This window comes from Trachemys scripta, chromosome 7 (genome assembly GCF_013100865.1).
Source record: "Trachemys scripta elegans isolate TJP31775 chromosome 7, CAS_Tse_1.0, whole genome shotgun sequence".
NCBI classification, from domain to species: domain Eukaryota; kingdom Metazoa; phylum Chordata; order Testudines; family Emydidae; genus Trachemys; species Trachemys scripta.
Window position 1 is genome coordinate 23,634,942 of NC_048304.1, and position 11,038 is coordinate 23,645,979.

At 56.9% G+C, this 11,038-nt stretch overlaps 1 protein-coding gene across 1 annotated transcript in view; it reads right to left on the reverse strand.

Moving 5' to 3' along the window:
• The window catches only part of COL7A1 (collagen type VII alpha 1 chain), a 93,857-nt gene that overhangs the window by 11,216 nt on the left and 71,603 nt on the right, over positions 1 to 11,038 (reverse strand). Inside the window, exons 82-97 of the mRNA XM_034775625.1 lie at positions 10,636 to 10,680; positions 9,617 to 9,652; positions 8,799 to 8,834; positions 8,228 to 8,272; positions 6,502 to 6,534; positions 6,147 to 6,209; positions 5,967 to 6,002; positions 5,523 to 5,603; positions 4,866 to 4,934; positions 4,137 to 4,172; positions 3,577 to 3,618; positions 3,445 to 3,489; positions 3,256 to 3,300; positions 2,811 to 2,846; positions 1,955 to 2,014; positions 699 to 824 (exon numbers count right to left, since the gene is read on the reverse strand). Coding sequence (XP_034631516.1) covers positions 699 to 824; positions 1,955 to 2,014; positions 2,811 to 2,846; positions 3,256 to 3,300; positions 3,445 to 3,489; positions 3,577 to 3,618; positions 4,137 to 4,172; positions 4,866 to 4,934; positions 5,523 to 5,603; positions 5,967 to 6,002; positions 6,147 to 6,209; positions 6,502 to 6,534; positions 8,228 to 8,272; positions 8,799 to 8,834; positions 9,617 to 9,652; positions 10,636 to 10,680 — 834 coding nt within the window. The remainder of the gene's footprint in view (positions 1 to 698; positions 825 to 1,954; positions 2,015 to 2,810; positions 2,847 to 3,255; positions 3,301 to 3,444; positions 3,490 to 3,576; positions 3,619 to 4,136; positions 4,173 to 4,865; positions 4,935 to 5,522; positions 5,604 to 5,966; positions 6,003 to 6,146; positions 6,210 to 6,501; positions 6,535 to 8,227; positions 8,273 to 8,798; positions 8,835 to 9,616; positions 9,653 to 10,635; positions 10,681 to 11,038) is intronic.

The window sequence follows — 11,038 nt, forward strand, 5'->3', positions numbered from 1 at the left end:
GGGCAGAGGCCAAGCCCCATGGCCCTGGGGCATCTCTCTTCACCAAGCTCCCCCATGGCAGAGCTCACACTCAGGGCACCAGACGGAGGCAAGTGCAAGTGTTCTCGTGGGAGGGGGACTGTGCAGCTCGGGGTGAACTCCTGGGTCCTGCCAGGAAGGAGAGCCCTGTTCAGTGCGGGCAGGCACTACCACACGTGACCAGGGAAGAGTGAGTGGAGAAAGGACATTTAACCCTTTGAGGGGGTGCTGCAGACTCTGCACGTCGCAGGAGGGAGCTGATGGAATCTGCTTTGCTGGCGCACACTTCACATTGGGCTGGAGAAAGCGCTGCAAGGAAAAGTCTGGTCTGGGGGCGGCCGGAAGATCCTTCATGGTCTTTTCCCTTCTTTCATCGACCCCTTGCACTCCCACAGCAGGAGGCCCTGCCTGCCGGCACCAAGGAGTCCATGGACAGGCAGCCTCAGGGCTCTGGAACGTCTCATGGACTCACCCAGTGGCCTCCCTTTGTAATGTGGCTCCCCTGCATGCACCTCCAGGGCCAGGCCCAGGCCCAAGGCAGAAGCTGGGCAGTCGTGCTGCTGAACTGGCCCTTGGTGCTGAGCAGTATGTGTGGTTGGGGTGTGTGGTCCAAGTGGCTGTGCTTTAGCAGGGGTGAGATGGGCCAGAGCTCAGGGCCAGATGGTAACTGCCCCTCTTACCCTCTCTCCTGGAGGTCCTGGTGGGCCTGGCTGTCCATTCTCTGCCCTCAGACCTGGCTGGCCGGGGGTCCCTGCGATGCCTGGCAAGCCCGGGGATCCTGGTGGGCCAGGTAAGCCAGTGTCACCCTGGAGGGGAGACAGAAGGAGCCAGTGCTGGTGAGCCTGCTGCTGGGGAAGGACTCCCCTGATGCCAGACTGCTGAGAGAGGGGCAGTGGGGTGGCGCTGCACACTCCTCAGGGGACTTCAATGTCAGTCTGGAGGGAAATGCTGTACTCCAGCAGGAGAGCACTCAGCCCCAGAGGGAGGAGTGAAATGGAGGTGAGCTCAGCCAAACACCCACACGCTGAGGGTGGGCAGAAGCAGGGCAAAGGATCTCAGGCCTGTAGAAGTAGGCAGCACAGAAGAGAGGGGGTCAGGCCTGTATATGGAGGATGGCTGGCATTGGAGTGGAGATATCCTGATCCCAGCACTTGCCCACTCTGCGGTAACACTGGAGTAGGTAGCTTTCCCTGGGTGTGCATGGTGGAGGGAGAGGGGGGTAATTTTCATTGGTAACTGGGCGCTGAAGATCTCTGCTGGGGGATTGGTTTGGAACCAGGAGTAGAATGTCCCAGCTCTTCAGGGCCTCCAGCAGGAGCTGTCCAGCACCAGTGGTGCTGATGCCACATGAGCTCTGTAAGCACCAGTCTCTCTCAGCCTGGAAGCTGTGAGGGGCAGGGTAGGCAGGGTGTGGAGGGGGGGAATCCAACCCTTTCTGTCCTGCTTCTAGAGTGGCTCCTGCCACCTCCCCATCTACAGCTGTCCTGTGACTCACTCAAAGGGCCTCGAGAATCTACCAAATAACCAATTTCCCATGAAGGGGGAGATTATGGGCATCTTGCTCGTGCTGTAAAAATTCACAGTATTTCCTGGCTTGGCAGTAAGTCTGCGGGCTGGGCAGGCACCGTTCACCTGGAGACAGCAACGCTGAACAGGGAGCAGTGCCAAGCCCAGCACGTGGCATTTCACTCCATGTTTTAAGTTGATAACTAATAATATACACCTTCCAAGCAGGTGTTTAACAACAGAGGCCAAGTGTCATTAACCCCATTATACAAACAGGGAGACTAGCACAGAGCCAGGGAAGAGGCTTGGCCCAAGTCACTCAGCAAGCCAGAGGCAGAGGTGGGAAGAGAACCCAGGAGTTCTGATTCCCAGACTCCCCGTATGACTAAGGAGAGGTTCTCTGTGCTAACAAAGTCTTAGGAGATGTTACCTTCAAACCTTGAGGCCCATCTTGTCCAGGGGGTCCCTGCAGGCCAATGCCAACCGAACCCTGAATGGTGCAGATAGAAGAGAAATGGTAAGTCATGCCACATGGAGGGGCAGAGGCCCGGATACATAGGGATATACAGGGGTTAGGAGTGGATGGGAATGGGACAGACCTGTCCTCCAGTAAGCTATGCCCCAGCTGGTGACTGAGCATGGTTGCAATCTATGGCTGTTCACTACCAGGCCTCAGTCAGTCTCTAGTGGGAAAGCGGCCACATCACAAGAACCTCACCAGCATGCCCTGTCAGTCACAGAACGGGGTGCATTCAGCTAGCCCTGCTTGTGGTCCCTGGAGAATAAACTCCCCTCTTAGCCCTGGGGGGGTCCCGCCAGGGCAGGAATGAGGCACAGACACTGTGACAGCCATTTCCACAGCCATGAACACCCCAGTCACTGTTAAACAATGCAAGAAGAGCCCTGATTAGCCCATTCACATCAGCCTTTCATCCAGCCAAACACCAATCAGAGCAGGCCAGCTCGTCCCAGTAACCCTGACCACACAGCTGGCGGCTTCTCCGGCTCCCAAGAGTTCTCTCTGTCTCGTGTTAACTCAGACACCTTCCCTTCTCACTGCTGCCACAATCCTCCCCGCTCCTCAGCCACCAGCACATGACAATCAAACTGCAAGCGAGATACCTCAGGGACATGAGCCCGAGTGCAATATGGAAGGTAATAAGTGACAGGTGGGTGTTTGAGCCACCAAGTGCTGCTAAATGCATCCTGTTCTGTGACTGACAGGCCGTGCCAGTGAGGTTCTAGGCTCAGTACACTGGAGCCCATTTACCGGGGCTGCTACGTACCTTTTCCCCTTTGACTCCAGGGGATCCTTTGGCTCCCTGTTAAAATACAAGCACAGGAAACAATGAGGACAAACCATGCTATGCACACTCACTGCACACATACACATTTGAGGGCATGCACACGTGCTGTATACCATTTTTCAGAACTAGATTACAACGCACCAAGGTAGCCTTCCCCCTGGAGCCAGATCTCAGGCATTCTGGAGCTGCCTGTGCTCAAATGTTTACTATGGCAAAGGCCAGGGCTTCCCATTCAGGGGGGCAATGAAACAAATCAAAACCACTCACATACTCCAGTGCTGGGCCCAGGACAAGAACCTGAATGGGGGTGTTGAGCAGGTGGGCAGGAGAGAGCCTCCCCCAGCCTCTAACACTGGGTCTGGACTCAGCATTCCTACAGTGGGGATCCCAGCCATTCCCAGCACCCCATCTATGTGATACTTACATCTTCCCCAGGGTCTCCAGGTTCCCCCTGTCTTCCAGGATCCCCCTTGCAGGAAGAAAGAGAGTGAGACTCACCAATGGGGAGTGAAATGGGTCAGGTCACAAAGGCACCATGAGCCATCACAGGGAGGTGACTAAGAGCAGAGAGTGGAAGCCCCTCCCTGCAATGGGGTGTGGGGAAGTTCCTCACCTTCTCTCCCCTGGGGCCCGGTAAGCCTCGCTCGCCCTTGGCACCCTGCAGGTAGAGAGCAGAGTTAGTGCTTGGCTTTGGGCACAGAGTCTGAGATACAACAGTGGGAAGGGACATGAAAGGCCAATTTACCGGTTCACCCAGCAGGTTCCCTTCAGTCCCTCTGGATTCACCCTAGACAGCAACACACAAAGGCTCAGCACGTTAGGCATCCCTCCTGTGCCCCCTGCATCCCCACAAAGCGAGCACCAGGCCTCCCCACCCCCTCCCCACCCTGAGCTGACATCTGGGCTACCTTCTTCCACTGATCCTGGTCACCACAAACCATCACTCCTGGTGCAGCCTGGGACCCCTGGGCTCCTGCTCAGACGTTGGACTGGCTGAAGAGACACCGGGGAAGCTGGCAGTGGGCAAGCCAGAGCAGATGCAGCTCATGACAACAGAACGGACACAGGAACATGGGCAGCGTGGCACTGAGAAAGCCCCGCACCAAAGGGCTGGTCACTCACTCCAGGCTGTTCCAGCACCACCCTCTCCCTCTCTGTTTTTTACTGGGCTCTAACAACATTATTATTAATACAATTTCTGGGCCAGAGTTGGAAAAAGAACCCAGGAGTCCTGGCTCCCTGTCCCCACACTCCCCCTCTGACGCTTTCTGTGCAGATTTCTGAGCTAACCCCCAAGCCTCTTACCTTCTCGCCTTTCATCCCAGGAGGACCGACAATCGTCTAGAGACAGGCAGGGGGAAATATGGACATTTAAGAGATGAGTGACACAAGGGACGGGGGGAGGTTTCTCACTTCAAGGGCCGGGGTAGGAAGTGAGTGAATCACACAAAGGAGGACAGCAAGAGAGCACAATGCTAAGCACCGTTGCTTGGTCCATGGCTTAGGCAGGGGAATACTAACTCCCTACCCCCATGTGGAAGGGCTGTCCAGCCCAGCTGAACCCCGGCTACTGCCATTTCCTCACTGGGCAAGCTATAAAGTGATTAAAGGCCCTGACACCATCCCCGTATGGGACCCGCATTCAGAATTCCTGCAGCAGGTAATGTTGGGCTGGTGGTGGGGAGGGGATGTAATGACCCCCCTCCAACCCACACAGGTCAATCCTAGGTCACCCCACACACCCTGAGATGGGAGGAGAGCAACCTTACAGTGCAGGCTGAAGGGTCCCGCCTCCATCAGAGCTGGGCCCAGGTGGCAGGGAGAGAGAGTTATTACCCAGAGGCAGGGGCCATGAGGGAGACACTCACTCCACAGCCCAGGAGAGGGGCCAGCTCAGCCCACCCCACCCAACAGGGCTGGGCTTTGGATGAGTTACTCCCATCTTCAAAAGGAAAATCCACTGAAGGGAGCTAGGAACCTACCACAGTTGGCTCAGAAAATGAGCCAAGCGAGATAGGAGAACGTCATACACACCTGTCCTGGGAGCCCGGCGTCCCCTGGCGCTCCTTTAGGTCCGGCAGGGCCTGTGGGTCCTGGCACACCCTGTCATGCAATCAACACAACTGTTAGCCTTGGCCTGAGATGGGCATGATGGGTGCTGCTGTGCCCCAACTCCATGCTCCCATCCAGGCACCCTTGGCTGCTCTGCCACTACCAGCTCCCTCTCAGGAGGTGGGGCCACCACGGAGGTAACCAATCATACATGGCTGCTGACTTAGCTCTCTTGCATACCACACTCCCAGTGGTTGAATTTAATGTACTCTTCCACACACCATGCTGCCATGGAAAATCTAAACCACGCTGAATTCAAAGCCAAGCTTTCAGTGCCGATTAGAGGTGCCACATCCCCTGGAATCTGTGGTTTGATGAGACCTCCTGTGTCATCCCAACTGGGCTAGAGTCACAGGGGCAGCCAGCTGCACAGACAGACGTAGAACAACTCCTGATCCACATGGTCTCCAGTGCCAGACACACAATGGGAGGGAAGGCCGGAGAGGCTCAGTGCAGCAGGACTGTGGCATTTCTAACTCCTCCATCACCCGAGTATCTGGAGAATGCTGCCATTCCCCTTCCCGCTGGAGCTCACTGTAGCAGAGGCACATGCCCTGCCAGCACCTGTGTGGGACATACCATTTTCCCAGGCAGCCCTGGTTCTCCCTCCTTCCCTGGCACTCCATCTCTCCCCGGCACTCCAGGCTTTCCAGTCTCGCCCTAGAAAACGGGAATGGAACAGCTGGAATTATCAGGGGGAGGGAGAAGTAGACAGCACTGCTGACAATCCACTCCACAGCTAGCATCTCCATCGGATGCCTCCTGCCACTTCCAGGCCTCGGAGAAGGGACACAAGAGCATCAGCTGCGCAATGGGCCACCTGGATCCTGCTCTCTCAGCCAAGGAAGGCCCAGCTTTGCCAAATGGACGCGTACACAAAGGCAAAGGTTGCCAAGAGAAGAAATGCCAGTGGCAGGACAGTGGAAGGGCCATCAGCAAAGCCAGGCCAGTTGGGAATTTGGCAATTCATACCCCCCATAGCAGCAAGGGGGCTATTGGTCACTGTGCACAAGCAATGCTCACCACTGGTCCTGGCAATCCTGGGGCGCCCTGCGGTCCCTGATGGAAAACAAACACAGTCAGGAATCAAAGGCAATGAAGGAGAAACTGCTAATCTTCCACCCTGGGCAGCAGCACAGAGAACATTCAAACTCCACTCCCTGATGGCACCCAAATGAGAGAAAAATCACACCAACTACTTACCACAAGGCCGGGGGGGCCTGAGGGGCCTGGGAGGCCGACACTCCCCTGGGGCCCGGGCAAGCCCTGCAACGGAACAAAGAGGCATGTGTTAGAGAGCAGGGGAAGCCTCTCCCTAGGATAGTGGGTCCCATACTGACAGCATCTCCCCCGCAGGCAGAGTCACTCTGCAGGCTCCCAGGCCTTGGCCTGTCACGGAATCAGGACACACCAGCAGTCCCTGAAGAAAAGGGCCCAGCACCCCCTTTAGGACAGGTGTGTACCCATTGGGTAAGGTCCCGCAAGTGCCTAAGTTCAGGCCAGAGCCAGCCTGAGTAGGGACGGGGCACAGATGGCAGGGCATGGCAGAGCTACTCACCCGAATGCTGGAGCCAGGCTCACCCGAATCTCCCTGCAATAAGAGAGTCTGTTACAAACCCCCACATGGCAGGTACAACAATCCCAGATCCATCTGCTCGTGTCCATGAGGCCTCAAGCCAGCCTCTCCAGACATTATCAGGAACCAGACCCATCCCGCTCAGATGGCCACGCCAGCCCTTGGCAGCTCAGGAGCCTACACAAGACTTCAGCAGAGACAGGACCTCCAATACCAGCTTCTACAGCGACTGACCACAGCAAATACTCATGGGCCTCTCGAGATTGTGTGCCGGGGATTGTTCCTGCCAGACAGGTGCCAGGGCACAGGTCTGGTGACAGACCAAGGAATGCCAACCAGATCTGGCTCAGGCCTGTTCCGTTAACCCTTTGCAGCTCGGTGTTCTCACCTCAAGTTCTGGCTGCCTGGCTATGGAGGAAGGAGGGGTGGATTTGGGAGCTGTGTACGAGAGAGTTCAACGTGGTATTTGTGCTGTTCTCTCTCCAATTCCTGTTTCAGCCCTGGGAGCTCCAGCTGTTCAGACCTGCAGGAGGGATCCAGCAGCCACACAAGGGGGATTCCAGCTGCAACTGGGAACTGAGCTGACCCAAGTTCCCAGGAGATGCCAGAGCTTCACACTCGGGGCTCTGACACCGCCAGCTCCACACGGGGTCTGTTACTACAGTGAATGCTCCTCGACCCATTCCACTCAGCAGCTCGCTCACTGGAACATTTCCAGGAAACTAACCAAAGCAGAGACCACAATGGTAGGAGCTCGTCAGGCCTCCTACAGCTAACGCAGCCTGAGGATGCTTGGCAGAGGAGGACCAGCCTGGGTCCTGCGTGTGCACTGGCGTGTGGTTAAGTGAGGAGAGCAGGGTAGACGTCCACCCATGGATGTGGACAGGTACCCCCCAGGGTGCTCTCTGCAAAGATACACTCAGTGTATCTCAGCCCTGGGTTGCTGCTCTTTCCCCTCCATGGACTTTGTCCTCGCCATTCCTTTCCTACACTCAGCCCTGGGCTCACTGCGCTGACTCCAGGGACGTGTCCCGGGGTGAATTTGGTCCATTACTGTGACTCACGCTCCCCTCACCTACTTGGCTGGAGAAGTGGAGCCTCCCCTGCAGTCACCCCTTCCCCGTGTCCCCTGTGCTATGGGGTGACCAAAGGCTCCAGACAGTCTCCCAGCAAGCCTCCCCCTCCCCCTCTTTCCATAGTATGGGACAACGCCATGTGGGCCTTCCAAACAGGTGGCACCTTTTAAGGACACAGCGTGCATCTCACGCACACTGGGACCACAGTGGCCAGGGGACAGTGTAACCCATAAGTGTGCAGTACTTGACCTGGAATCGGACCCTGGCAATCCCGGGTCTAAGCAGGGCAGCAAAGCCCTCCAGCTAGCACAGGGTCCTGCATGCTCTGCAGCTCCACACCCTCTGGCTTGCTCAGGGATGTGCCCATCATCCAAGCCTCATGCATGGCCCTCTCTCAGCCCACATGCGGCTCTGCCTGGAGCCTGGTGCTCCCGGGAGCTGGAGGCCTCCCCCAGTGGATGCATGAGCCATGCCTGTGGGTTCCATATCGATTCATTGATCTGCGGTGCTTCCTCCAGCTAACGCAGCCTCCTTGAGTCCCTAAGCCCAGCAAAGGCAGTAGGACTCCAGCTTCCTCTGGCCAGAGGTTCCAGCCTCCAGCAGGTTGGAAGAAGCTGCTGTCTGGGACGCACCTTTATTCCAGGTGGGCCCTGAGCGCCTGGTGGTCCAACAAGCCCCTGCAAGGAAAGAGGAGATGGTTATCCCCGGGTACAGCTAGAGCCCAGCAGTGCAACTGAGCCGGTTCTGGAGCACAGCATGGACAGCGCTGACGTGCTTCCTGTTTGGTTCGCTGCCTTGGAATCTGCCGCACCCACAAAAGCCCCATTTAACATCCTGGGCTCAGGGATCCGCATCGCCCTGGCCCTGCTAATAACACAGGGGGCTGTGCCTCCAGCTCTGCAGGACATCATCTCTTGCAGGCCCCATGGGGAGGGCTGGCAGGGTGGTGAATGCTGAACGGAAATGCTTTGTGTGCCTCTGGCAGCTCCAATGGATGTCATTTTCTGTTCCCCTTTCCCAGCATAAGCTCTGTGCTGGGCTGACATCTCATGACAGCAGGTTTCAGCCTCCAGGAACCATCTGGACACTACTGTGAATGTTGGGGTTCAGGCAGTAGCAGATTCCCCCATGCCACCGGAGATGTGGCTCTGATACACGCACAGCCATGAACAACAGAAGGTACAGGAGGCTGGTGTTACTTACAGCTGAGCCTGGTGGCCCTGGATCTCCCTGGTTGCCCTGCAGGACAGGAGAGAGGTTGTCAGTGCTGGATGGGGACTCTGGGAGACTGATCACCTCTTGCCACTGCAGAGGTCAGATGGGCCGACTGGCTTTTGGGTTTAACTGAGTTTTGGTTGGATCAATATTCTTGAAAAAGGGCTGAGCTCTGGACTCTTGAGTTCTCCTCATGTGAAGTGTCCCTGCCACCATACCATAGCCCACGCTCATGGCCCTGCAGAGGGAGGGAAGTCACACTCAATGGGCGACAGGGTTGCACCCATACTCTCCACACGCTGTTGTGCATGTCACACTGTGTCTGGGACAATAGGGGCAGCAGAGCAAACCCAGCCTGCTTTATGGGATTTACAACAGGGGCCAGGCACAGACAGACAGGATTTTAATCCTCTCACTTTATGTGCTGTCAGCACTTCTTAACCAGCTGTGTGCTACAGTCAGTCATTGTGGGCCTTGCTCTAGCACTATTATCCAAGGATCTCTGAGCTCTTTACACCTGTGAGGAGCTTCAGAGTCACTAGCCCCATTTTACAGATGGGGAAACTGAGGGCCAGGAGAGAGTAAGTGACTTGTCCAAAGTTGTGAGTCAGAACCAGGACTAGAACACATATCTCTGGAATCCCGGTCCCTGCTCTAACCTCCAGATGCATGATCTCTGCCTCCCTGTGAAAAGTTTACAATGCAGGCTGCTCCTGAAAGCAGAAACGCCCCAGACTCTGCAGGAGAAGGATGTACTTGCTACATGCAGAAAGGGCGCAAGACAGGAGGGGAAGGCAATCACCTACCGGTCGGCCTAGAACTCCGGGAAAGCCTGGCATACCCTGCAAAGAGGCAATTCAAAGCCGGAGAATTAGCGAAACCACAGCAGCCCCTGAAGCAGCCCCAGTTCAGGCCTGGCCTCCTATACAATATGATGCCAAGACAGAGCTGCTGCACAGCATAGATAGAGAGCTGGGGAAGCCAACCTCAGCCAGGGCCCAGAACCAAGGCCTACCACGAAGGGTTACTTACAGCTGGGCCGGGAGGCCCTCTAAAGCCCTGCGGGCCCTGGATGGAAGGGAAGGATACAAAACGACAACACGTGAGCTGGCAGCACAATGTCGCAGTGGGGAATGCTGCTCACGGGGGTGTGAAGGGGCTGGAACAGCGATGCTGGCACCTTGTGCGGGAGGGTTTCCTGCACAGCTAGTGTCTCCCACTGGTTAATGCAGACGGACATGTTCCCAAGAACAAACTGGGGGCTGTCTGGGGATCCCCCACCAGCTCAATCACAGTCAGCACTGGGTACCTGTTCCAAACCTTCCCGGCACCGAGAGCACAGATACAGCACGACAAACAGAACAAAGGCAGCTGGTTTGGGGGCTCTTAGCCATATGCTGAGCCCTAGTCTCTCCTCCCTGCCTGAATCACACCCTGTCCCCCTGTGCTGGGGGCACCTCACCCGCCTGCATGTGGGCCAGCGATGGTCTCAGCCATGCCCACTCAGTGTCCTGAATCCCTGCTGGCCCAGGGAATTGTCCCGCAAACATTCCAGAGAGCCCAGAGGTGGGATTGGGGAACAGGCAGTGTACTGGGGTGCTGGCATGTCTCGCGGGAGCTGCCCTGTCTCTGCAGCTGGGAATGACAATCTCAGCTAAACCCCGACACAGAGACTCTGGCTCCTGAGAAAACCCCAAGTGACCAGCTCACTCGTCTCCGAGCAGCCTCCAAGCCAGCCTGTCACACACTCCTCCGGCCACCCCATTTCCATGCGCCCCCTCCCGCACCCCGCTCTCCCAGGCTGATGCTTCCCGCCTTTACTCACCGGTTTCCCTTCCGGCCCAGCAAGGCCTCTTTCTCCTGGGAGGCCCTAAAGCAAATAAGGCAAGGGACAGACAGTAAAAAACAGACACCAAGGGGTTAACAACTCTTGGAAGCACCGAGCCCCCAGCTCTGCTGAAGCACCTCACTCTAGCCCTTGCTGGTCCAGCCTTGACCCCACCCCACCCCCAGCCCTGCCAATACATATTAACCGCCCCAGTGTTAGCCCAGCCTCGCCCCCCGCCCAGCTCTGCCAACCCACCCCATCCCCCATCAGTGCATCCTCGCTCCCCCACCTCAGCCCTCATGTCAGTGCAGCCTCACCCCCACCAGCTCTGCCAACACACCCCAGCCCTCTGTCTGTCCAGCCTCACCCCCCAGCTCTGCCAACCCACCCCAGCCCTCAT